This window comes from Diplotaxodon limnothrissa, linkage group LG18 (genome assembly GCF_057381915.1).
Source record: "Diplotaxodon limnothrissa isolate DT_005_m linkage group LG18, D_limnothrissa_male_GT1.1, whole genome shotgun sequence".
NCBI classification, from domain to species: Eukaryota; Metazoa; Chordata; class Actinopteri; order Cichliformes; family Cichlidae; genus Diplotaxodon; species Diplotaxodon limnothrissa.
Window position 1 is genome coordinate 16,476,773 of NC_140613.1, and position 27,832 is coordinate 16,504,604.

Genomic DNA, 27,832 nt, shown 5'->3' on the forward strand with positions numbered 1-27,832 from the left:
CCATGGGTTCTAATCTTTAGGCAGTCACTGACTGCAAAGGATTTGCATCCTGGTGTTAAAAACAATCCTGATATTTAAAATTGTCATACATTTTCCCATTACTTCTGAAAATGTATGAATCTGTATAAAAACATCTGTAATTCCTTAACAGTTCATGCGAAACTGTTGCACTTCAATGTTTTCCTCCCCCAACCCGGATGACCAACCCTCCCCAAGCCTGGTTCTGCCAGAGGCTTCTTCCTGTTGAAAGGGAGATTTTCCTTCCCGCTGTCACCAGGTGCCTGCTCATAGGGGGTTGTCTGTTTGTTGGAGTTTTCTCTGTATAAAACACTTCGAGGCGACTGCTGTTGTCAGGTTCTTCTATAAATAAAATCTTTGTTGATTGAATTAAAATCCACTGTGGTGGTGTAAAGAAGCAAAAATACAAAAAATAAAAACGTGTCATTGTCCAAAAACCTATGGACCATAATACATCTTTAGTTTTTCAGAGACAAAAAGTGAATGTTTCTGATTTATCGTTGAAGCTGCACTTCTCCGCGTTTACCACCAGGGTGCAGTGATGCACTTTTGAGACAGGACAAAAGTGCCTTGGACTATATTCTTTGTTGTATTGTTAGTTTTTGTTACATATTTTACCTGAGTACACACAACATGGAGCAGATGAAGGCAGAATATATTCTTTATATTGTGCTGTCATAAAGTGGTTAGTAGTCTGTAAAGAGTTGGAGATGAATGTTCAGTGTGTATCTATTTAAGCGGTCTTCAAACGATCAAATGATTGGCCTTCGTTTGTGTGTTTTAAAAAAAACAAACAAACCTCGAACCCATATAACAATAATAAAGCCTAAAAATCAGTTAATTCATATGCTTTTGATGGCGCCTGAGCCAAGAGCAAAAATCTCCCTCCTAATATGCACATGACTATGAGATTCAGTGCCGGATGGCTGCTTTTATGTTACCTCAGATGGTGGGTCTCTGTGATGAATTATAGACAATAGGTTGAGGGCAGTCAACAGTGCATTTATGACAGATAATAAATGTGCACTGCCAAACCAAGCCAATTGAAGTGTGCCGTTCTGGAATGGAAAAAGAAAGAGAAAGGAGTTCATAGGCGAAAATTTTGATATTGTGTCAACACTTTATTATGCACCACCACCATGCAAAATCACTGCTATGAACTTGCTCAAAAATCAAACTAGATATTTCACACATTTATGATTTTAGATTGGCTCGCCACTTTTCCTAAAGTGACTGGGTAAAGTTTGGTGCACACTCAGAAAATACATCGAGTGTGTGTGTGTATATGTGTGTTTGTGTGCAAGTCACAAAGATTTGAGTGACTAGCAAAGGGAACAATGGCAGATTATCTATGATTTAACCTTAATTCATAAACCACTGATAGTAAATGCAGTTTCTTCGATGCCCTCATGGTTGTAAATCTTTAAGTTTGAGTGATTTGGATCCATTTGTGTCATCTCTTCTTCCACTTTAAACAAACATTCCAGACATCAGAACCAGTCATCTATATCTTATATTTAATTGACATTTAATAGACAGCATACATGATTGCAGACCAGTTCCCTCTGCAGACAAACAAACCCTACTAGTATCAGTATTATCATCTCCAGTGAAGACTTCCAGCATCGCTGCAGGTTTTGTTGAAAGCTACATGCTGCACTGACAGGTTGAGCAAACTCCATTGAGAGGTCATCCAATCAGCTAAGGCAGTGTGAGTTATTATTAACACTAATGTATCAAATAAAACAAACGCATCTGATTGGCCAGCTCAAAAAAAAAAAAAAAAAAAAAAAAAAATAATATGCCAAAGCAACTCAACAGCAGCTGTAAGAAATATACTAACATTTGTTCATGGTAACCTGGCCAGGGCAACACGTTTACAAAAGATTTCAGCTTTGATCATTTACATCATCATCATCATCAGCTCCAACGTAATCCCAGGCTCATTATCACAAATTATAAAGAAGATGACAACAATTTGACTTCAAAGAATCACGGTGTCCACCCTGTGCTAACAGTGCAGTTGTACATTTGCTAAACAACTGATATATAGAAAAAAAACAAAAAAACAAAAAAAAAAAACCCGATAAAAATTAAGAAATAATTTCCCAAAATTGTGTTCTTTCCTTTTTCTGTTTTCTTCCTTATGGCACCTGTGGTATAAGAGACAGCTCAGGAATTAATCTCTTTACATAAGCTCACAGAATTACCTTAAATATGTGCTTGGTTAAAAATATATATCTTTACATAAATGTATTTTATGGTTGGATTTAGCATAACTTAAATTCTTCATGTCCGCAGTGCTCTATACTGTCGGCCAAACGTCGTCTCGTCCAGTGTCTTCAGCTGTTTTTGCTTTTCATATTGCTCGCCTGTGAAGAATAAGGACAACGTTAGAAGGCGTGTGAGTGCGTTATTCAGACAAATCCCAGCTCTGACAAGTGTGCTGGATAAGCGGTAAACAAATTGGATTGATGGAAGGATGACTGTACTCCCATAGTAACATCAGTACTGTAGCTCGTTTGTGCTTCATCCGTCTGCCATGTGGGCAAACGATTCATACATTTCATGTAGAGATCAACTTAAACGTCTTAAAATAAGCCTGATACATCATCTGCTCTTCACTACATGACTGGTGAAAAGAATATATAGCAACATCTGTAGAAAAGTAGAAAGAAAAAAAGAACTTCAGACCAGCTCTTTATTGAAGGGACAAAGTTTTGCTCCCTAAATCATGCACACAGTTTTCAAACTAAGGTGCATTTATTTAAATTTTACTGGAGTATCATCGTAATCTGCTGCTTTAAGAACTTTACATAGATGGAGAGAGGTTTGGGCCCCAAGTCTACATTTGAGACTCTCACAGTGTGTGAATGCGAGATTGAATGAATAGTGGAATTGTAAAGCGCTTTAAGGGTCTTGAAAAGCGCTATATAAATGCAATCCATTATAACTTAAATAATAATAATAATAATAATGCTTATTTAACAGCTTGCTATGAAGCTGAAACGGTTCTTCAAACAATTAGATGTCCATCTAAATCCAACTTGGCTAAACAGGAAAATGCAGTTCTTATTTTTGAGATACAAATTACTGAGGTTTTGACACTTCATATCGATTTTAACTATTTCCCACCAAAATTGTTTTAAAGCATTTATTCTGAAAACTGGGAGACAAAACCAGAGATGCACATTTTTGCCAGTTTAGCTTAAAATACAACAAAGTCAGCGTGCTCAGAAGAGTTTGAGGCAATTGTTGAAATTGAGCATGTTACCGCATGTTATTCACAAGCTCAGCATGATTCTCTGCTCTGCGATTGCCAAAACCCCCCAAAAAACTCCTGGACAACCTGCTTCATGGATTTCAGGATTGACAGAAACACCTTTTTAAATTTTGCCTTCACTTTTCTGTAGATCAAACTTATTTCTTAAATGCTGAAACTCACGTCCAGTTAGTCTAGCTGTCCAGTTCTTGGACGATAATAAATTAAAAAGGAAACAAAGAAACAAGGGAAAAAAAACAACAGAAAAAGTAAAATGGTAAGATTGTAACTAAAAGATATCATAAAACATCCAAGTCCAGGCACTTAAGGTCAGCTTGGAAAAGTAATAAAATGTCTTTATTTTACTGGTAGATATTTTCAGATAAAATTTTTTTACCAGTGTATACTGGCTTGTGCCTTTTTTAGGGCTTAGAGATACAAAGATATCAACAGAGCAAGCCTCAGACACCACAGCTGTGCAGCAAGTACTTGCATCATTTTCTTTTGCCTCTAGGGGCAATGGTAAGCCCTTAAGGACATCACCTGACAGTTGTTGAATTATCCTTTGGCCAAGCACTGCACTGAAGAACATCATGGAAGTAATTCAACCCTGAGAGTGTCAGGTATTCAAACTGTTACTCTTGATTGGGTGAGGATAAAATCAAAGGTCTCAAAGAGAGGCAGTTAATTTCCCCCAGAGGCCAGATGAGAAACTGAGACTGTTGTGGAGGGCCACACCAACAATACAGAGACAGCATTAATATTGAACAGAACTGACTTCAGCCTATTGGGGTGAACCTGCACAACAGTCTCAGTTTCTCATGTGGCCCCTGGGGGAAATTACCTGTCCACTGCTGCCCTACGCCCATCAGTTACCCTAGTCTCACTTAGACTTCTCATATTTTTATAGGCAATATCATGGTTATAAATTATGGTTACTGTTTTCGCAATTGACCAGAATTAACCCGGGTTAATTGTTGTTGATCACCAACGACACTGTAAATTTCCTTTTGCGGTGGCTTCAGTGTATTTTTTCCCTTTTGTTGCATATTTTATTATGAATTTTAATTTATTGTACCCATAACATCTTTGGTTAGCCTATCACAGAGCCTTGTGTACCCTTACATTGGTATGATGCACTAGAAACTAGAGATCAAAAAAAAAAAAAAAAAAAAAAAAAAAAAAAAAAAAAAAAAAAAGATCTACAGCTGACAGGTAGAAATAACTTACCAGTCACCCGGACCTACGTGGTCACTGCTGCAGAGTCACCTGCGCCACATAATTAAAACCAGCACAGCAGGTCAGAGCAGGTACTGACAAGGGGCAATTTAATAATTCAAAACACACAATATGCCACCTTCTCCTGCTATTTCAGTCTTGGAAAGCTATAACTCACCATGCACGTTTTGTCCGTTTCCTGCCTGTGCTTTTTCAGTTCATCCAACTGGAGCTCATCCTCCAGCTGCCGCTCCAGATCCTTCTCAAAGCACTCCTCATCGGCAGCGCTTGCAGGCCTGTCATGAAAAAACAAAGCAGTTTAAAACTGGGGAAAAAAAGGGATGGATGCGGCTGAATAGTTCTCTATAAAAGTCTAATATATGACCTACGTATAAAGTGCTTGGTGTACTCAAAACGGTGAACTGCCTGAATGCTTTATGAAATACAACTAAAGTTCTTGAATTTGCACCCACTCCACTGACATTTTAGCCAAATCAAAGAGAAAATCAGCAGCATTCATAACAAAATTCCACATTTTTATAACCCGTACTCAAGCATAATACTGTTCAAGATGATCACAAATAAGAAGAAGGTGCATGGACTTCCTCTCAGTAAGTAAAACAATCTCACTGCCCTAACTGTTCTCAGTCCCACAGACAGCTGAGCGAAGCAAAGGGCGTGCACGCCCAGAGCCCTGGAGCCAGTGCTATCACTTGGTCTTCAGCTTTTTTTCCCCAATCCATGCATCATTATTATGAAAACTGCAGTAATGGGATTTTAAAAACATACAGTAGTATAGTATGAAAGGGTTTGAAAGGTTAATATATGATCAGATTAAATCATGTCATAATAGTGTAGGTTGTAGCTGTGGGTTAAATGTCAACTATCCATTAACGTGAGGAAAGCATAAACAGTTTATGGGAGAAAGGCACACTCAGCAGGTCAGCAAAGCATAAACTGTCAGCAACAGCTGTGGGAGTGCTTCAGTTCTGCCTCCTGTGCCGGGGGGGGGGGGGGGGGGGGGGGGAGGTCACGTGACGCTGCTAGCTGAAGCTCACAGGAGAACTGCAGCTTTGACATTGGATGATAGTGTTGGAGCAGGAGTGTCGGCGCTACCAGAGTAGGCTCAGACACATATTAGCTGCACCCTCTGACGTCTCCTGTGGGGGATAAGGGAGCTTGTTGTGGATTTCAATCATCATTTACCCACAGCTAAGGCTATCTGACGTTTCCTGTCGGCGCCTGCTGAGGTGAAAGGCTCTTTTTGCAAAGGACTGTTTAGGATTAGGATAACGTAAAGATGCCTGAAGAGGCCGTCACTTATCGCTGTTCAATCAAAGCTGTCAGGAACAACTTGAGCAATGACTCCCCCCCCACCCACCCCAAACAGACAGAAGAAAATCTGTTTTCGGTGGGATAATCCACCAAAGTTTAAGTCCCTCACAAGTATATACTGCTTTTGCATGGGTACATATTATAAATGTAAATAATGTCCAAAGTAGTAATTTAACATGGCAAAACAGAAAAGTTCAAAGCACTACACGGTGCATTTATAAGCAGCCTTTGCTATTGTGTGATCAAACTCGACTCTTTGCATGAGTGGGTTAAGTCGGCTCGTGACAGGTTTGTGACCACGGCACAAAAAAACAAAAAAAACAAAAAAAAAACAAAAAAAAAAACCCCGGTTGTGATAAACCGTCCACTGTGCCCCGATGCACACGGTCGCAGCCCAGAGGCGGCAGAAGCCAGAAGACACCTCTGTGTGAGTTCTTTAAAATTCTTAGATACTTTAATCTGAAGGGCTTGAAGCCCCCCAAAAATGTTCAGAAATAAACTAATATAAGAAAGAAGATTGAAAAAAATCTTTCTCGTTTATCTTTTGAACTGAGCTAAAATTTCAAACTGTTTGTACGGGCCTAAAATTAACCAGACTTTAACCCTCCACCTCTTCAGACTCTTCTCCACCTGCTCCATACTCTCGCTACAGATCACAATGTTGTCTGTAACATCATAACGCACAGAGACTCATGTCTGATCTCATCTGTCAGCGAATCCATCACCATGACAAACAGGAAGGCGCTCAGAGCCGATTCCTGATGTAGTCCCACCCTCACCTGAACCCATCTGTCACTCCAGGTGCACATCCCGCCTCTATCTCACTGCCCTGCGTGTCCTGCACCACCTTTACATACTTTCACTCGTGAATTCCTCATGCAGTACCACAGTTCCTCTCTCACCACCCTATCATATGTGTTCTCTAGATCCACAAAAACACAGTGAAGCTTCTTCTGACCTTCTCGATACTTCTCCATCGACACTCTTAAAACAAACCTCACATCTGTGGTGCTCAGCATGACTCCTGCTCAGTGCTCGTCACCTCTCTTATTAACCTAGCGTCAACATCTCTTTCTTATATCTTCATGGTATGGCTTGACAAAAAAAGACTGTGTACTTTTAATAACATGGCTGCTTTTGCAGTATCTTAAAAGTACCTTGGTTTGTAAGCGTAGAAAGGATCTGAGGAGTTTGTGGCCAGTAGTTCACGTCCAAAATCTGAATCCACAGTGCTCTCCGTTTCACTTCCACCCTCTGTTTATTAAAAAAAAAGATAATAAAAACAGTTAATGTATAATAAGTCTGAATGTGACTACTGTTTTCCCTCCATTCATCTTTACCTGAATTGAGCTCCTTAACCAGTGATGACATTGTATTAGTGATGGAGTCAGCAGCAATGAGCAGGTCATTTCTCAGATTTCTCCTTGGACCTTTTGCGGTCAAACAAACAAACAAAAACAGTTTAAAGTGGGATCCTGTGCAGCTTCCAATAACAAGGACTCAGACCGCTGTAGTGTCGCTGTGTTACCCTGAGCGAAGGCCTCCTGAACGTCCCCGCCCACGCCCATGAGTGAGTCCTGAGGTGTGTGAGTCGGGGTCGTGCCGGCAGAATCCGAGTGGATTGGTGTGGGAATTGGCCGGTTGATGGTGTGGCTGGGTGAAGAGCGCGGCGAGCCGGGACCCTGAGTCTAAAGGATGTACACATTTAGTTTTTTGTGTAAGAAGAAAGCCTGAACGACTCCCATGCAGTATAAGGTAACATGCTGCTACAAACAGAATCACATTCTTAAAAACCACTTCAAGTATTTGCAGAGAACAAACCACAAGATGCTGAATTAATATTTATCAAAGTTTCAACTAATCCGGAACATCATTTGGCATGTAAAGAAATGGAAAATGTCCATTAGTAAACAATTAGGTTTCATATATGGTGACCAATGACACATTATATTGCCAGAAGTATTCTCTCACCCATCCAAATCATTGACTTCAGGTGTTCCAATCACTTCCATGACCAAAGATGTATAAAATCAAGCACCTAGGCATGCGGACTGCTTCAACAAACATTTAAGAAAGAATGGGTCGCTCCCAGGAGTTCAGTGAATTCCTGACAACCTGACAGAACACCTTTGGGATGAATCTGAGTGGAGACCGTGAGCTGGGCCTTCTCATCCAACAATAATGTCCGACCTCAAAAATAGTCAAAATTTCCCATAAACACTCCTAAATGGCATCGGAAGGTCTTCAAAGAAGAGTTCAAGCTATTATAGCTGCAAAGGGTGGGCTGACATCATATTAAACCCTATGCATTAAGAATGGGATGTCACTCAAGTTCATATGCCTGTGAAGGCAGATGAGAAAATACTTTTGGCAGTATAGTGTCTGCATCTGATACTGTGGTCACATTATTGTGAGTATAAGACATGTTGTTCTAAAGATATACACACAATGCATTTACAACAAAAACACTTTTCCAAAAGGGACATCTCACTGGTATTGTATGTACGGTATTTATTTCTTGCAGATGCCACACACCCACACCAAAGGTTTCATTTCGAACATGCATCCTGGTCTCTTTTTCCTCTCTTTCACACTTACAGCTTGATTCCGCTCCTCCTCCTCCTGCTAAAAAAAAAAAAGAAAAAAAGGAAAAAAGAAAGAATGTCTGACGGCTCATGAAACAGCAGCCATGTCTGTAAAATCGAATCGCACTTCCGCAAAGACCTGGTCAGCACGCGGCTTCCTCGTGCAAGTTTAGTGGATTAACATTGATCCTATTGGGCTAATTAGATTAATATCTTCCCCACTTAAGGCAGTACTGCAGGCAGGCTGTGCAGGCTTTGGGAAACTTGCATTATGTCGACTATAGATCAAGCTCACCCCCCATAGTAGAGGGTGGCAGACATGTCTTCTAAAGCATCCTCTGAATTAAGATCCCATTTAAGTCTGCAATCCGGCACCACTGAATGGCATTGGAAAATATGAAGGAGGGCACAAGTTTTGGATTTTAAACTGTATTTTCACAAGTTTTACAGCTTTTCCTAGTGATAAAGACCCACCTTTATCACTGTTCTCTTTTACAGCAGTTGAATTCACTTTTATTTATAAAGCGCCAAAAATCACAAAAACAGTCATCTAAGGTGCTTTATATTGTAGGACCCTAGAGTAATAAAGAGAAAACCCCAACAATCAAACAACTCCCTTTGAGCTAAAAACTGGCAACTGGGGGAAGGAAAAACTGCCATTTAACAGGAAGAAACCTTCTGCAGTCCAGGCTCAGGGAAGGTAGGCCATCTGCCATGACTGGTTGTGGGTGAAGGGAGGGAGACAGAATAAAAGACACACTGTGGGAAAGAGCCAGTTTGACATTCCCGAGCTATGATGAGTCCTCACAGCTAAGAGAAATAGTAATACAAGGAAAAATCCCTTATCGGAGCATATTGGTCACCACCTGCTGTAAAAAAAAAAAATAATAATAAAATAAATAAAATAAATAAAATAAATAAATAAATAAATAAATAAATATTATTATTATTATTATTATTATGTATATATAAGCTCACTATAGCCCACATGTCCATGTTTTCTATGTAAACAGTCTGCGACGGATATGATTCAGTCCAAGAAACTCTGGAAAAAGGAAAAATAGCGTCTGCTCCTTCAGTGATCAGAAGGAATAAAACTAAACTGTTCACTATCTGACTGCACTGCGCTCAGAGATAAAAAGGCACATCTGTAGTACCTTGAGAAGCATCATTAGTTGCTCCAGCTGCACCATGAGTTCCCTGCGACTCTCCTGCAGAGTAGACATTCTTTGTTCAAGCTCATCTTTGCGTTGCCTAACAGAAGAAACAAGTTGTACAGCATAATGAAGCCACAATGTCACGTCAGTGGCTCAAACAACCCTCCCAAAACATAATGAACATCTGCAGACTGAAAAACATAATATTCATTACGCATGTTCTTTAGCACCCTAAGCAAAGCTGTCTGTCATAACCCATTTGCATTTGGTAACGCGACGTAGGCGGAGCTACCTGAGGAGTCGTAGCTCAGCGAGCAGGGTGGGGTTTTGCTGGCCCCTGTCTGGTGGCGGCTGGGAAGCTTCCTCATGCTGAAGGCGCAGTCGCTGGATTTCCTGGAGGATTTCTCTGCGATGAGTACAAACATGTGCAAGTGCCACGTCAAACCGCATTTCTGACAGGAAGTCAACAAGATGATCTAAACCTGCAGTAACTGGTATTTCTGTCCACTATGAGGCAGCAGAAACAAGCTGCTCATCAGCTCAGTTATTTATAGCATCCAGCAGACACAGAACAATATAATTTTGTGACTATATCAGTTCAACTATCGCCTTCTCTCAGCTGTTTGGTTTCAACTTCTGTAGGAAACACCTCAGCAGCTAAATGCTCCAATACGAAACCCCTCTACCTTTTGAATACTGGTATACTGATACACCATTGCAGTGTCCACAGGCCAGTATCTGGTTAATAGTACACAAATATTTATTAGGCAAAATGAATAAACAGTTTGACTTATGGATGGCAAAATGTAATTTTTTTTTTTTCCAGTGGTGGAAACAAGAAAAGAAGTCATAGATCAAAAATACTGATTAGAGCTTCCTAGTTTTGTTACTTTTTACTCAATTAACTGATCCTAATCATATAAATACAATAAAAATATAATATTACTACACAGGTTGAAATAAAATTTAAATCTCTAACTTCAAACAAGCTTCCATAGGAGGAAGATAAATAGAGTCATTAATATTTTTTTAAGCTGATAAGTCCAAATGTCTTTGGTGCAGACACATCAGCTCAGGGAAAAAGGATATGATCCAAGGTCTAGCTAAAATGAATGATTACAGCCTTCTGGTTCACATGTTTTACTCACCTTTGCCTCCACCTCAATATAAATTTCCCTAATTTCATTAAACATAAATTTTTTCACAGCTACTTCTTTTATATTTCTTAATAGTCTTTGTAGAATCATATTTTATGTCTTTTTATTAGCAATTTTAAACCACTTCAAAAAATTATTCAAGAATAATATAACTGAAATGAAATAGGTTTTATTTCCTTAAATAATGACTTTCAGCTGCAGTGTTTAAGTTAGTATTTAATGGCAGCCTGGAGTAGTGAATGCTTTTTGAGGTCTGTTCAGAGATGCCTTCATTCTGAGAGGTAAATTTCAAAAGAAAGGAGGCGAGCAGTTTCTCGGACGCAGCCATGCCTAACCTGTTTTTGCTCTCGAGCTCGGCAATGAGCTGTCTCTGCTGTTTGTTGGCATCCAGAGAGCAGGGGAGGTCTGTGGGGACCCTCTGCTGTTGAGCCTGTTGGTGAAACCAAGCGAGAGACATCACGTGAACTGGCTTCACCTCTAGGTGATGTCATCCACCAGCTTATCACATATCTCACAGGAGGGAACAAAGCAGTTAAGTCACCAGCCATCCATCAAGACCTCCGATAAGAGCATGAGCAGGCACACGGCTCTGGTTAGCACAGGTGGCTAATGTCTCTTTAGCAGAAATACAGATTTAAAAAAAAGAAAAAAAAAGAAAAGAAAAAAAAAAGGTGTTTAAAAATACTCTAGTAAAAGCTGAAATACTGATTTGACTAATTTACTCAAGTATAGTGAAAAAGTACAGGGTGTGAAATGTAGTCATAGTATAGTAAGTGGCTCTTTGGAGGACATTTCGATCAACTATGTGTGTGCAAAAAAAAAAAAAAAAAAAAAAAAGGTTATTATAGTTGAAAAAACCAAAACCAGATGTTAAAAACCATTGTTGTTAAGTCAGATAAAATCATTTCCATTGTAATAGCTGTACTGATCTTCCCAACTCTTGCTAATGACTTACATACAATAATATTTAAAAAGTCTAAAGTCTAAATTAAATAAAACATTTTCCCACAACAAAACTGAATTTAAAAACTAAAATGTCAAAATTAAATAAAAACAAAAGCTAATCATAAAATACAATAATAACTGGTGCAAAACTAACTGATACTTGTCATGTTAATACAATGATAAAATAGTATTAGCACATGAGAAATCAAACTAACTTCTAATTCTAATAAAAGTTTTCAGCTTGAACGTCTGTTGCCCACGCTGTGGATGGGTCACTGCCTCCACATCTAAACCGGAAAATGAGCCCAGTCGGGGGTTACGGTGGGATTTGGCTGCTGTGGGAACAGATCAGTTGTAGTGGTGGCGTGTAGAGAAGAGAATCACTTAGAAATTAGTCACAATAATTTCTACTGTGAGCTCCAGTAGATTTTGTGTGCATGCTGCGAACACCTGACCTGTGAGTACTCTGCTGTGGCAAAGTTTAGAGTAATGAACTGTGTTGGACTATTGAGGAGTAGCTGTGGCGTTCATGGTCAGTGTACCAGGGCAACAAACAATTTGCGTTTGAGCCAATGATGCTAATTAGATTCACTCACTGAATTCCACCTTTACACTGTCTAAGGGTTAGAAATCAGCTGTTATAGTTCATGTAACATGAACTATCCAGAGTATAAATTTCTAGTAGTAATATTTCCCTCCTGTATTGGTTAAGAATGATAACAGAATGATCACCTTCTTGACTGTAAAAAACAAAAAAACGAATGAAAGCCTCTAACGTAGAGTAGCAGTAAATGTCAACTCGAGTTTATGTTGTTGTTTTTTTTTTTAACTGGACAGTGATGAAAGATGTTTGTGTGAAATGGATATCTTTTATCTCACCGCAGCATCAGCAGCCAGTCTAGCAGCATAGCGAGCAATGAGACTGTGCTCGTCATCTTGATGGTTACTGCTCTCCAGCAAACTGATCAAGAGGAAAACAGAGACGGGAGAAAAAATACACAGCACAATTAATTTAAAAAAAAAAAGTGTATGTGGACGCAACATGAGCACTCGAAATTTTAAAAAAGCAAATAACTTTTACTTTTCTGAGTCAGATTCGGCATGAAAGCTTCGACAGGAAGTAACACTAAGCTAGTCGCGTGAAACGCAAAACAATAAATTAAGAGGGGTTAAGTAAAAAAGTGGAGATACAAAGCAATCGATCGCTTTGTATTTGAAAGCTTATCTAATTACAAATACAGTAAAAACAACAAAAACAAAAAGCAAAGAAACCATACAGCCCTGTATTTACACATTTATGCACACACATGCGTACAGTAGGGTCAAAAGCTGCTACAATAACACAACATGTTATCTGGAAGTCATTCACCAATAAAACACACATATAGGCATTTTATCATAGGCCACACAACAATAACAGAAAATATGTCAAATCACCTGCAGTAAATTAAAATGATTAAAAGTCACAGGATTTACAGGATCAAACAAACAAAAGACTAATAATTTGATACCAGTTAACTAAACTAATCTGTATTGGAAGTTACACAAAATTAAAAAGCTGCCACTTTTAACTTGATAAATTTCACTCAAAGACAACACATGTACACTGCATGGAGTTATAGAGTCATAATGTTGGAAGAAATAGACCCTGTTACCCACTTTGGATACAAATCAGTCAGAAACACTGCCGGGGAATGCAGAAAGGGTCAAAGGTCAAAGCAACCAGCCTCTAAAACAATCTGACAGCATGCATCGTTAGGACTGTAACACACTCGGATTAGGTTAGGGGGAAAAGGGGGAAAGGCGGCAGTTCAGCGGAGCACATAGTTTCCACTAGTGTTTGGCAAACACAGCGGCACACCCACTAACCATGTTTTGGGGTTGTTTTGGAGTAGGTTCACATAGAGGCCAATGAGTACATGTTCGTCAGCAAGTCTATCGGCAACATCGAGGTTGTAGTTCAACCTGGAACAGTGCAGGGTTTCACAAAACACAAGACATTACGTTACACAGGTGACAACGGGGTTGAGTGGGGACGGGAAAGAGTGAGGGAGGCAGGGAGAGGACACGACAAAAGAAAAGAGGAGGAGAACAGCTGAAAAGCAGCCATTCATGGGTGACCAGAGCGAAACAAGGCCATATTATGTTTGGGAGAGACACTGCCGATGAAGGCTAAGAGTAGACTGAGGGCATGCCAAGCAAAAAACAAAAACAAAAAACAATTAGATAAATACTCTACAGGTACTTAGTCATCTATTAGTAAAACTATCAAAAGTCTATTTATTGCTTAAACATTCACGTTAAGTCAGGTGTGCATGGCCCCTTTATAGAGGCCACCCACCAGGATTGCACACATCTCTAATGTAGTGACCATGCGGTTTAAACAATATTTTCAATAGCAGCTTCTTTTATTAGCATTTACAAGTACATGCATGTTATAATGTCAGAAGAAAGCAGTGATTACAAGGGCAGCATCGTATGCAGGAATGCCCAGCCCTGTCCTTCAGCTCATCCCAAACCAGCAGAGAGATGTAAACTCTCACGTGGGTCTATCCTGGAGCCTCCCCCTCTATGGACACGTCCCATCTAGGAGGCACCCAGAAGGCATCTTATTTATATGCCCAAACCTCCACAGCCGTCTCCTTTCAATGTGGAGTAACATGGACTCTACTGTGAGTCCCTCCTGAATGATTGAGCCTTTCACCCCATCGCTAAAAGAGAGCCCAGACACCCTTGAAATGGAAAAAAAAACAAACAAAAAAAACCCAAAAACCCCAAAAACAACCCCAAACCCAAAGGCTACCACATAATTATCATGGATGTTCACTAGCCAGTACAGCATACTGACCAGACCTAGCTCGGACGTACGATATACTGTATGTGATGGAAATCAGCTGTTAATGTTTAGGACAGCTGACGTGATCTAAATGAAACACCATTCATTTATTGTTAAAAATAAAATCCTTTTATTTTTTAAATTACCTTTATTGGGCAATTTATAGTTAATTAGTGAAGTATTAAAAGAAAGAAAACCATGAGATAAAACAACGCTCCGAGTGAAGTTCCAGATATATGCATGGATATATTAAGAATTTATTAGCACAACCCTCGATGGCAATTGTTCCCAGTGGCCATGCATGGTACTGCAACAACAACACCACCACCTTTTTTGGAGATCAGAAATGAGACACCTCATACACTACCCTCCTTGCTCTTTAACATGCCATAACAACACACCTCCCTGAACTACAGGTATATTGTTCTCATTGTTGTGCCCCCACCCTGCCTCCCCCCTTTCTCATTTCTCACGCCTCTCATTAACACATGGGGGTCTGCCCGACGCTGCCAGTCCTCAACCGCAGCCTCAGATCTGTTCTTCTCCCAGGATGTGGCCCCTGCTAGTGAATTATTTATTATGACATTTCACCGTATACTGTCCATGCTTCTAAACCTGTAAAGTCATACATTTATTAACAATAATCCTTGCTGTCTTTAGTTGTAGTCAGCTACCAAACTTCTAAACAGGCCCTGTAGCATATGGGATTATCAGCCTGTTCAACGGCGACTTCAGTGTCAGTTATGAAAGCGGGCAGTGTGCCCAAGAGGAATGCTTTCATCTCTCAAGTGCAGGTACAGAAGTGCACAAATTCCTCTCACTTGAAAAATCAACTAAACTACATCTCCTAAAACAACATTATTACCGACCGAGGAAGCGCCTTAATCCCACTTTGTCTAAAACGAATATACCTACTCACATACACCGTAAACAATGAACCTGGGAATATATAGCATAGCATATGAGCTGACTGATGGTAACATTCAAAGAAAATGGCAGTTAGTGTTTCCCATATCTGTGTGAATGAAGAGATTATAATAGGCACTCTAAACGAAGCGCCAATGATCTTCATGATGCATGCTTCATCTAGCGTCTTTGAAACAGCCCCTAGAGAATAACAGTGTACAGCCTTCTATAAGAAACCCGGCTTGCTAATAGTTTCCTCAGGATGATAAGCACTCTAGTTAATGCGTATGATTATTATCTATATTAGTTTGCGCATGCATTCGCGCTACAAAGGCATTCTCATATGCACACCTATGCCACTTACCCTCTCCCTTTCAGCAGATGTGGAACAGCCCCAGTCAGGGGCTTTCTCTGCCCAACAACATTATTCTTGCTGTAAGGCAAGCCATTTACATTCAGCTCGAGAAAACACATTAAATGGTGATGCACAAATCTTCACACATGCACCCACACCATCAAAGACTTCAGGAAAATAAAGACCGCGTGGGTCATGGAGTTCACGGGGCGCAGGGTCTTTAGGGAGCACGACAGATTGAAAAGATCTGTTGTGAAATCCAGGGCACCCGTTGTCAGCTGGGATGTACTCACTTTTTGGTGGAGTAAGGGTTCCCTGATGTAGGCATGGAGTGGGAGAATGAGTAGTCATTGGTGATGTTCACTGGTCTTGGTGGCCTGGACAGTAAACACGTGTTAGATTTTAATTTGATCTGACAGAAAAGCTAAAGAGACAGAAAACACCAGTTAGTCTTTCATTCTTGAGGATTTTGCTCAACTGCATAATCTCTGAATTTCCACTTGAGTGGTTTATACAGTATGATATCATGTAGGAGAACATGCAAGAATGAATGAATGAATGAATGAATGAATGAATGAATCTGGGAATTAACAAACAAAACAGTGTTTGGGACACGTCACAAGTGGGGAATGTGAGTGGATGAGTCTGACTGTACACGATTAGCACAATACAAAGGAATCAATCTACAGTAACAATCAAGTATGATTCATATTAATCAAAGCAAACTCACCACGTATCTCTATTGAGGAATGTAAAGAACAAAGAAAGGGATAAATACTTGATTACATTACAGCAGCACAGGAAGAGACTATAATACATCAAAAACAATGAAAAAAATAAGAATGAAAACTAAATTGGGCATCCACAGAAGACAGTGCCCCAAATCTACTGAGTTTATAGCATAATTCAGTGCAGTGAAGAAAGTGAAGAAAAAGTAAGTTTTTAAATAACTGAAAGTAGCGATGCCAAAGTACAGTGTACATATAAACCTGCTGGTTTGTAGATTAGATTACAGGTCAGGCTCATAAAATTGCATCCATGTACAGAATCCCATTTTGTTTCATGCATGCATGAAAATTTGCACACTTCCGGTCACCTCTACAAATTAAAAAACAAAAACAAAAACCCTCACACCTTATGTTAACGTCATTATTAGTGTTGTAAAATCTTTTTGATTTTACTTTTCTTTCTTCTTTTTCTGAGCCTGAATTAAAACTATACTCAGTTATTAATTATTGTCTCTTTAGACATGATGTGACTTATGTGCACCATTAAAACGACGGTAATGAACTTTTTTTGGTTGACATTTATTACCAAATTACAGTTTTTCTGATAAGTTAAAAGCAATTTTCTATTTACCTAGTTTGCTATATTAGATATTCATAAGTAAAACTATTAAAAAACTGTTTTTTCTAAAGAAAAACATGATCTTCCATTTAATATCGAGCAAAATCAAAGATCAAATTATATTTTAATCCTAGAATCTGTTTCTTAAACACCTTATGGCAGTCACACTGTATATGTTGAAGGCTTTTACTGTGAAAGGAAGGGACAGGAAGAATTTATTTCTTCAATTCTAAAATATATTAATAATCAAACTTTCGGATCTCATGTTATCTTTACCTCTTAAACTAGCATTGAAATCTATTACCCATCTGATTTTCTGTAAATATGTTGGCGGCATCATTCTGAAAATTTTGGGTCATTTGCAGGCTATAAAACTGGGACAATTAACATAACAATTAACTTTAATTGCAGGAATCATAAAAATGGAATAATCAGTGTGTTGTTTAGCTCTCAGCACCAGAAGTGACTTTATGTCTGTAAGATGGGCTTTAATAGGCAGCAGCAAAGTGCTTAAAAGTCTATGCTTTCATGCCTGATATTTGTTTCATTATTTATACGACGACACTAAACATCAAGGAAAAAGTAGCAGCAGCGCTGCAGATTACAAACAATCCCAAGGCTGTAATTAAGCCTGATTGATCAGTTGACCTAAGAGATTGACTGGAATCACTTCAGACCAAGGAAGCAGCTACAGGATCATTACCAGCTGAGGGATCAATTTAAAACATTTCAAGGTTTCAAACTGGCACTGAATGCTCTGAATGCACATTCCTCAGTTTCAGTGTTATAAAGGAAAAAAAAAAGGGAGCGAGAGCAGATGAACTTACACAATATGAGCTAGGTTGAGAGGTTTATCTGGCATTTCAGGAAACAAGGGGTGAAGAGGCTCTCTGCTGGATGCACAGCTCAATGACTTACTGAGGGCGTGGGATAACTTCTTAGCGGGGGATTTCTGGGTGATACACAGAAGCAAGGTGACGGTTGTGAGGATGAGAGGATGCTCATTTCTTTTTCAAAGCACACGGTAAATCACCACGGTAACACTGTCACCTGGACTGAATCTTCAGATTCCTCATGTTGTAGCGAAGCAGAACAAAAATAGCCACAATGACTGGTCCAGTGCAGACACACCTCCCCTAGCCTCCTCCCCCCTTTCCTCCCTTCCTTACCCATGACGTATACTCCTTCATTTGGTGCTGGTTGCTATGGGAACCGCTGGCATGCCCCCTCCAGAAGCAGTCCTGACAGAGCTGGTAATTATGACATTGCTGGCAGCGGTAGCGGAAGCCCATCATACTCTCAGTATGGCAGTAGGAGCACTCGACCGGGTGAAACACTGCAGGGAGGAGAGGAGGAGCCAGACACAGACACACACACACACACACACACACACACACACACGAAGGCAGATGCATAAGCGCACACACACACACCAGATGTGACTGTAAACCCAGATATTTTGCACATTGCAGAGAGCTGATAATAAATTTTCATTAATTTAAGGACAGATGTGCTGGGATATCTTGCACCCCCCCCCCCCATTTTGAGCAAATAAACACAAAGCAGCACAGCATTGAGCTCTATATGTGCACATACACTAGTGTTTCTTCTGCTCGTGATGATGAGTGCATCACAGATATACACACTCATACACAGGGTGTAAGGTCCCAGTGGGTCATCTTTACTGGAGGTGTGTCTGTGATGGCGGTGACTGAAAGACCATGATGCAAAGCCGAACTCCCCCCGCTTGCGCTCCAGCTAAATATTCTTCAGCGCGCCTTACCGTTCTCCACGTTGGCGAGGCGGTGCATTAGCGGCAGCCACACCAGACACTGAGGGGGCGGGTCTGACATCAACGTATCGAGGAATGTGTTGAGGGAGACCTTTTTCTATTGACGTGCAGCGCAGAGAAGAGTGAGATTCACCCACACCGTCAGTGCTAAAGCAATCACACACTTACTGACATCAAAATGCTGCGGGCGCCAAACCCTCACCTGCTGCGCAAAGCACGTTCTCGCAGCTTGCTCGGTGTAACCAAACGAGGGTCCCTCGAAAACCGCCATGGGCAATTTAAGAGCCTCCCTCAGAAACTGGTCAAATTGCGAGTGCACCATTATTCCAGCAGAATCTGATATGAGTGAAAAAATATCTGGAAACAACGCAGAGGCATTACACAAATTAATCAAACTAATTGTTGGCTGCCACCACAGTCGGCTAATTATAGCATTACACAATACAATTATCCCACTTATTTGTGAAAACAAATCAAAGTGCAGCAGTTATACAGATCCATTCTAACTATACACCAACCCTCCTTTTTTTTTTTTTTTTTTTTTTTTTTTTTTACAAGCTGCTGCCCCCAGAGATTTGTACATTGTGTAATAAACCCTATCCTTCACATACAGTAATGAATAATGACTGCTCCCGGCCATGAAGAGCCAGGGCAGTGCTAGTGCTGCTGCTACTTGTTTTAAAACCAGAGCAGACAGAAAAAAAACAGGTCCTAATAATTTTACATTACTTAGAATAGGAGGAATTCGCTGATTTATTACTGGCAACATAGGCAATTATAATTTCATTTTTCACGATTAAAAGTAAGATAAAGATTTGTTGTGTTTCTTACATCTTAATTTATCCAGAATTTTCCCACCACAGATGGTTGCGAGGGCCATTTTCACAACAAAGATAGATGTCTTGCCGTGGCCCTCCCTAAAAGACAAAAGAAAAAAACGAAAACATTAAGCTCATGTATTCTTTTAAAAGGAGCTGTGAAGATGTAGGCTGCGTAGTGTTCCTGCTATAATCGCATGAAATCAGCTGTGTTTGTAAAAAGCATGTGCATGAGTCAGCCTACAAACTTATCCGCTCTACATCCGCGTGTTGTGACATTAGAAGGGGAAAAGAGTCTGGATTTTCACGGTCACATTTCAAGCCGCATCAACTCACGTCAAAACCTCCGAGGTGAAAGTACACAACCAGCAGCCGGCTCGTCACGTGACGCGTTTACTCACGGGTCATAGGCTGCCAGCAGGAAGTTGAGCAGCAGGCTGATGGACTGTTCCACGTTTATCTGATGCGTGGTGGGCATGCGCTTGTTCAGCTGGTAGAAGATAGTGGACAGCACAACTTCTAGACGAGCCACGGAAAGCTCAGCGTTGAGGTCTATGGCGTTGAGGCCGTTCTCCCGGAAAGCCTCGATGACGTTCCAAATGTCGACCAAATGCACTGAAAACAGGAAGACGTCAACGTAAGCCTTTTTGGCTCGGCCACGTGCAACATCTCAAAAAATCAATACATAAAAATTCATACGCACAGTTGCATTTCTTCTGCACAAATCTGAGTTTGCAGGCTGTTCTGTACGTCGACAGTCGTATAGAATCCAAATCCTGAGCCCCTGTAGGAACATCACTCTTTAGTCCTCAAATGACCAAATATGTGCCACTGATACAAGTGATAGTGATTTTTATTTTATTTTTTACTAAATTACAGTTTTAGGCTTTATTGTAATTTCCCACTTCTTATCACTGCATTTTAAAGTTCTGCAGTGAACCGTAGCTTAGATACTTAGTGCCTAAAATGACTATGAAAACAGCTCAAGTTATAGAGATGAGTCGGGGTAACTCCTTTTTACATGAAAATGACTGAACACCATAATTACCTTTGAACATTTTGTCAATAAAAGAAAGAGCACATGCATGATAGACACAAATGGAGCCATTAAAAAAAAAGTATTCCTGTACAAATTATAACAGGGGGGAAAAGGAACAGGAAAACTTGTTCAGTCATTTCAGTTGTTAAAACAGGTTGGTCACTTGAGAGTTAATACTGAAAATGGAATACAAACTGTTAAATATTATATATTTAAATATGCCATTGAGAAAACAAGATATGACTAAAAAGAAAGTACTCTCTGTCAACCAGGCTATCATAAAATTGATCTAGTCCTTAAAAGCTTAATTTTTAGTATAAACGAACCACCTCTAGCAGCAACAACATGAAGCAGTCATTTTCTGCATGGCTTTATCAGTCTCTCACATCGCTATGAAGAGATTTTGATGTCTGGGCAAAGACAGATGCCTTACATTTGACTCTTTACACAGAGGATTTCATGGTCGACTCAATGACTACAAGGTGTCCCGGTCCTGTGGGTGTAAAACAAGCCCAAATCGTCACCCCTGCAACACCGTGCCTGACAGCAGGTATGAGGTGTTTGTGCTGACATGCTGTGTTTGGTTTCTACCAAATATGATTCTGTACATTCTGGCCACACATTGCCACTTTGCTAATTGCATTTAACATGCTAACTGAGGCCTGCAGAGTTGAGATGTAGCCCTTGGGTTCTTTGGATTCTCTTATCATTGCAGTCTTACCTTGGGGGTGAATTTGTTAGGCTGTCCACTGTCTTGAATATTTTCCACTTCTGAATAATATTTCAAAATGTGGAAAGATGATTTGAAAGCTGGTTGGAAAAAGCCTTATAACCCTTCCCTGAATGATGGGCACCAACATTTGCTTGTATATCATCATCGCTGATGTCTTCCCTCCTTGCCATTGTGTAACACACACCTGAACGCTCCAGTGCAACAAGCTGCCAAAACTTATGATTAATAGAGGTGCTCACATTTGCTGATGATCAATTAATCAAATGCATTTGATTAGCAGCACCTGGCTCCTACTTAATTCTACAATCCTCTTAATTCCTATGAAAGCAGTAAAGATGTATTTAGGTTTTCTGCTTCTGCATTTTGGCTTTTTTTTTTGCTAAATAAATAATGACACAGTGTAATATATCATGTTTTGTAGTTTATCTCACGTTGCATTTACCTAGTTTCAAGACCTAAGAGCCAGATTATTTTTTATTATGTCCGGTGTGTCTCACAGTGAGAAAGTTCTGGGTTTAAACTGCAACTCTAAACTGGTTTGAGCTGCGAATGTGGATATTTTCACTTTTAAGGACAAGATAAACCCCACCATTCATCCAATGTCCACAAAGCAGCTCTAAACACGATGAATGGGAATACTTACCGGATGAAAGGATGGAACTAATCAAAAACTTGAACAATAAATGTTTTTTGTGAAAATATTTTATATGAAACAGTGTTATATTAATGAGCTGTATTTCAATAAATTCAAATTAGCGCCTTCACACTGTGTGAACAGACAGCATGAGGTCATATTGCAGGCCTGTGTGTATAAAAATCAATGTGGTTGACACTTGATCTTTATGATATTTGCTGTACATGAAACTTACAGAGAGACAGGGAGAGAGAGAGAAAGAAATTGCCAGTTTTACGGTCATTGAGTTAAACAGTCCAGCAAAGATCACAGTGAGCTGCGGCCCTGAGCACTTACTCATCTCCACCAACAGTTGCCTTCTATCTGCCATGGTGTCAACGCTCTGCCCGCAGTCTTCAATCATTCTGATCAAGAGGAGAGAAAACAACGTCAGAACCCGAGTGCCTCAGCATTAGCAGTCGCAACCTCAGGGTGCTCTTCCTTAAGCTTAACATCAACATTAGACACACATCGTTATGACTCAGCGATAATGGCAGTAGATTAAACTCTTGACTTTTAAAGCAATGACTCCTAACCTTGATACAAACGCAGCTTCTCTGTTCTGGTTATCCAAAGTTTAATCAGTTGTGGATATCCTGATAATTCAGCTAAAAGTTGGCTAAGTCTTTCCCCTGACTTTTTCCAAACAAGGGGACAGATTTACTAAATGAGCACATGAGCACAATTCTTTGCAAGGAATCGCTTGATATCATTAATTTTGATAACAAGCATGTCTTATTTCTTGCACTTTTTTCAGCATTAAATATCGATGCAATTAGCAGAAAACTGCATATCCCAAATATTAATAAATGTTTGCACACCCAGTTTTAATATTCTCCTCGCAGAAATGCATATGCACCAAGGTCAGTAGCAAAAATCCCACCTCTTTCAACTTAAAATATCCAAAAAAGTCTGCTTTAGATTGCAGGAAGGATGACAGAGATGCAACAAAATTAAACTTTCACCCGTGACATGAAGGTTTTGGCGCTTTCTCAAGGTTAAGCACATGTTATAATTCTTGAGTTTGCTAGCTTACTACGACAGCAGAAGATTTCTCGTGCACTTCACCATAAAACTGCTAAGCATTGCTTCCAATTTACCAGAGATAATAACAGCATTAAGACGGCTACTTTATTTTGGTATATTAAGGACAGACAGCAACTGACAGGAGCTCATCAACCTGTTGATGACATCCAAATTTGGTACAGGACATTAATATTATTAATATTTAGTCTGGTGAGGTTTTAACGTGGTTAGCCAGTTATTCACTTCAGATATGCCAACAGCAACACAGATCAACAGTGTTTAGTGTATTTATCACAGTTCCCTCATTTTTTGTGTTTGGAAAGGCTAGTAAAAGGTCACTGCTCTTTAATTTCCCTACATAAAGAGAAATTAACAGATAAAAATGATGCCATGCAAAACTCACAAGAGCTGTCGGTGTGTAAACTTCTTAAAAAACAAAACAAAACAAAACATCAAAGGGAGCCAAAAGGGGCCCACGGCTTATTGTGCCCCATCATCCCACTGCAGGACAATCCGGCCGTGATAACATCATACTATGCTCCAAATTTGAGAGTATTCATATTTGGTAAACTGCAACCTGAATGCAGCGCAGTGCGGTGGTTATCAAAATATTTTTAAGTTGGACAAGGAGAGGAGTTTGAAAGGGGCAGAGCTGCAGAGAGAGAATGCTCACAGCATGCCTCGCTGCACACTGTCCGAGGCAATCTAATACACCTAGTCATGTGGTTTTGTTGCTATGGCAGCAAAGATCCTAGCCGCTTCACTCGTTAAAACACACACTCATACACACACACACACACACATATAACACCTCCCACTGCAGACGAGCAAAGTTTGTAGAGAAAAGTTTTTCACCAGTAAATATCTTTTATGAGATAACGGTCGGCGGGCTGATACTTGAGCGCACAGTGACACTTCTTGGGCGAGTGGCTTGAAGACGCTTTTTCTGTGAGACAGTCATTCAGGCATGCTTTTTCAAATTACTCTGACAGTAATTGGTAGACCCAAATATTATGCTGCAGATATGCGTGGTGCAGAAATTAGAATTCACCTAGTGTTAAAAAGCAGACAACACCACAGTTTTCTGGCCCCCCACCTCCTGCTTGCCTTCCTCCGATTCTTGCCAGTGCAGTCAGTCAGTTATGGAGCACTAGGAATGTTTGAAATCCATCCATTCAAGAGGGGAGAGATTAAGCTAATAAGTTAACTTGGAATTATAGGATAAAGTGCAGTATTTCAGTAAATTACTTCACAATAGAGCACAGATCAAAACGGCCACAGAGGAATTTCAACGCTGCCCTCTAATAAGACAAATAATAAATCTCATCAGTTTAAAGAGAATGATGAATACAACCACAGCGCTTTTAGATGCAATTTAATGTCAGGCCACTGCCAGCAGCCACAAGTCCAATGTCATCATGAAAGCAATGGATATTGAATCCCATTTATCACTTCCAGACTAAGCAAATATAAAAGTGTACAAATATACAGCATTGTCTAGATTAAAACTGATACCCTTTGCCACATCACATTCAAACACATCCAGAGTGCCAGCTACGTGACCTTCTGCGGTCTGTTTTCATCCTTGGAAATAACTGAGATTGATACAATCTATTGCCAGAGCTGATATTAAACCAGTGCAGGGGAAGGGAATGACATGATCAACCTTACCTTTCATAAAGCACCATGTTCGTATCCCTTTCCCCCCCCTTTCCTGAGCAGAGTTATTACAAAGCCAGGTCGCCCTTTCTCCTAAAACAACAGTCCATGACACAAACTCCTTTCAAACAAAATGGGCCCATACGGGCGGGCCTATCCGAACACATCTGAAACTAGAAACTGTGACTCCGAATAGAGCATTTGCTGTCACTATCTTTAACTACAAATGAGAAGGTGCAACATTCTTCTACAGCTTTGCCGGCTCTCTAGTTGCAGACCCCCACAAAACATGGTGCCCGACATCTGGCCCTGGCAAACATTACTCACTCTCTGTGGCACTGCCACACTGGAAGTATTAGAAAATAACTGCCCTTAAAAGAGCAAATCATCTTTTACCACTAACAGTCCAGAGTTAGCGTGACTCATTCCTGCAAGACTCTTGGCCGCGTTTAGCCCTGCCACTCTCTATCCCCCACCCCCTTCCTTTTTTACACTGCACAGCATTTCTGCTGGACAAATATCAGACCAAAACAAGCCTTATTAGTAAGTTATTTACATTTTTGATTCTATTTCTGCAGCAGCTCGATTAAGAAAAAAACCAAAAAAAAACCTGAGGAGAGTGCTGTTAATTTATGTCCTCCGTGTACTTGGACCAGGCTGACAAGCAACAATTCCAAACACAAGCACTTACTAGAGTTACAGTCCAATCTGTGTCGCTGGCTCGGGACAGTACATCGCAGCTGTTACCACTGATTGGCCAGAGTTATTTTTATATCACGAGACTGAACTACATTGGCATCCAAATCCCATCTCCAGACAGGAATTAAAAAATAAAACAAGAGGGAAAAGCTGCACTGCTGACTAAAGGTAATCAGCTGTTCTGCTCTGGTGTAGTAAAGGTAGTGAGACAGTTCTCCTCATGCCTGGTACCAGCTGGTGATGTCTGCCGGTAGGGCTCTCTGTCACCTGCTGATGATCACCATGGTTTCAGCTGTAAAAAGGGGAAGAACTTTGCTACCCCGACGTTAAAAGAGTGCAGACACTGATTTATGGGTAGCAAGTGTCCCAGTGAGTTCTTTGCATGAATTAAGAAGCTTGAATTCTGTAATGTCACAAGAAAACAAACAAGTGGAATAAGTTTGCATGGTTGCCTGTCTAACTATGCAATGTGAAAGCCAACATGGAAACACAAATTTGCACCGAGGAGAAATGCACCTCTGGGTATGGACTCAGTGCCCTGTGGAAGTTAGGGCAGCATTACTAAAATCCTACAAAAGGTAGCAGGACATTGGGGGGTGGGGTGGCAACAGGCACCCTGTGGTACACGCTCAGCCCTCATGCATCACCTGTCATACTCGAAACACCTGTGTGGACATGAGACAAAAGGTCTCACTATTGTAGGAACATCTACCCCCACCCCTTCCTTCCCATTATCCGCGTTTCACTACCTGCACATCTCCCGTTTTAAATCACCAAAAACTTGCCAAACTAATTTCACCCGGTGGGGCAAAGTGGGTTAAGCTCGCTCCTCTCGTTGCCCGTCAGCCTCCCTCCTCCAGCGACTGCAGCAGCAGCAGCACTTTGCACAACACTTACCAGAATTTATTTCGAGGCATGCCATGCAACATCACTGTTTTTCCATCCGCGAATCCGTCGTCGTGTCCCGGGGCGCGATCACGGTTTCTTTGGTGTAGGCTGGTGCATCGCTGCACGTAAGCGGCCGTGCTCGAGCCGCTCTCCGGCACCTCCGAAAAAAAGCTTGTGTTGTGGAAGAAAATGTTTTTCAGGCAGCGCACACTGGCTGATCGGAACAAGGCAGCTTCTGCCTCCAATATGTGGCCTCCGCGATGACGTAATGCGGAATCTCTTCACTTGCGTCAGCGTGGCAGCAAAAATGTTAAAGTTTGATACAACAAAATGTTTTAAAAAGATGCTAAAAACAAAAAGGAGCAGCTTATGGTGCATATTAACGTGGTGTTATATACACGCATACATTAAGTCGTTTGCAAGTTGCGGCATCATGTGGCTTAAAGAAGATGACGTCATGCAGATGAAACAAGTGCAAAGCTAATAAAACCAAGAGTGGACAAATAGTTGCGTTAATGGTGACCGAAGTGCAATAATATATCTATAGGTAGAACACCTTTGACTATTATTTTTAATCTGTTTTTGTAACATGCCTTCTTTTCATCATTTGTTTGTTGTTTACTTTAGCGTTTATCTTTTCAGTTGTTCTGATTGTACTGATTGTGTCGCACTCTAGTTTTTAATGTTTATATGCGCTTTCATGTTAAATTTCTTTAAATGTAAATGGAAGAAGATTGTGAGCTATTCAGGGCAGAGATTATGTGAATCATAACGAAAACCTCATTATAAAATATTAACAAAAGGAAAACCTAAATAAAGACACTACCCTGCCATTACCACACACACACACACACACAATAAAAAAAAACGATTAAAAAAACAACAATAAAATATTACACTGTTAAAGATTACATTTTTGAACATAAGTGTAGAGTTTTAGAAAGTCCTAAAATGTTTATTCATCGTTAAAACAACCGAACACATTTTAAGAGAGACATGATATGGTAACAGCATAGCAGCAGTGATGCTAATTCAGTGCGTTTCAGTTTTACTTTTATATAGTACAATATTACATACATGGCTTCACAGGCATAACAAACGTTATCAGATTTGATATCATCTTTGAACAGTTTCTTTTAAAACAGATTTGCCTGTTAGTTTATAAATTCAGTGGCTTATGTTTTAATGGTCACATATTTTATATGAAATTTCAAAATAACTCTCCAAAGTGCGTTCCAAGATGGCTGCTGAGTGGTGTTTAAAAGTATCGCTTTCGGTGGGATTCTTGGAAAATAGGTTACTGAAGTAGGGTTGCTGTGTCTATAACCGCCTAAAAACATAAAAAATACAATTTGAATTTTAAATTAATCCCACCTTTGAGAAA

The 27,832-nt window shown here is 40.1% G+C and overlaps 1 protein-coding gene across 5 annotated transcripts; it reads right to left on the reverse strand.

The window, feature by feature from the left end:
- Positions 1–1,811: 1,811 nt before the first annotated feature.
- Positions 1,812–26,681, reverse strand: dtna (dystrobrevin, alpha). 5 transcript variants are annotated; one of them, XM_085377143.1, is made up of 23 exons: positions 24,874–25,014; positions 22,474–22,541; positions 20,435–20,515; positions 20,133–20,346; positions 19,745–19,830; positions 19,116–19,270; positions 18,905–19,010; positions 18,291–18,457; positions 17,949–18,073; positions 16,068–16,151; positions 15,784–15,852; positions 13,547–13,642; positions 12,557–12,638; positions 11,068–11,162; positions 9,868–9,981; positions 9,576–9,672; positions 8,432–8,458; positions 7,362–7,521; positions 7,174–7,263; positions 6,991–7,087; positions 4,677–4,794; positions 4,511–4,549; positions 1,812–2,390 (listed from the first exon to the last, which is right to left on the reverse strand). In XM_085377143.1, the coding sequence occupies exons 1-22, from the start codon at positions 24,888–24,890 to the stop codon at positions 4,532–4,534; spliced, it is 2,166 nt and encodes a 721-aa protein (XP_085233269.1). In that variant the 5' UTR covers positions 24,891–25,014; the 3' UTR covers positions 1,812–2,390; positions 4,511–4,531. The 5 variants fall into 5 exon arrangements, with proteins under 5 accessions (XP_085233269.1, XP_085233270.1, XP_085233268.1 ...); XM_085377144.1 differs by lacking the exons at positions 4,511–4,549; positions 24,874–25,014 and adding an exon at positions 26,458–26,681; XM_085377142.1 differs by lacking the exon at positions 4,511–4,549.
- Positions 26,682–27,832: the final 1,151 nt, after the last annotated feature.

What these genes read in the sequence shown, in the direction of transcription:
- dtna (XM_085377142.1), bottom strand. An exon ending in CCTCGCCAACGTGGAGAACG is followed by an intron (nt 18,458 to 18,904) that starts GTAAGGCGCGCT and finishes TCCTCCCTGCAG; the next exon opens with TGTTTCACCCGGTCGAGTGC. An exon ending in GGTTAAGGAGCTCAATTCAG is followed by an intron (nt 7,088 to 7,173) that starts GTAAAGATGAAT and finishes TTTAATAAACAG; the next exon opens with AGGGTGGAAGTGAAACGGAG.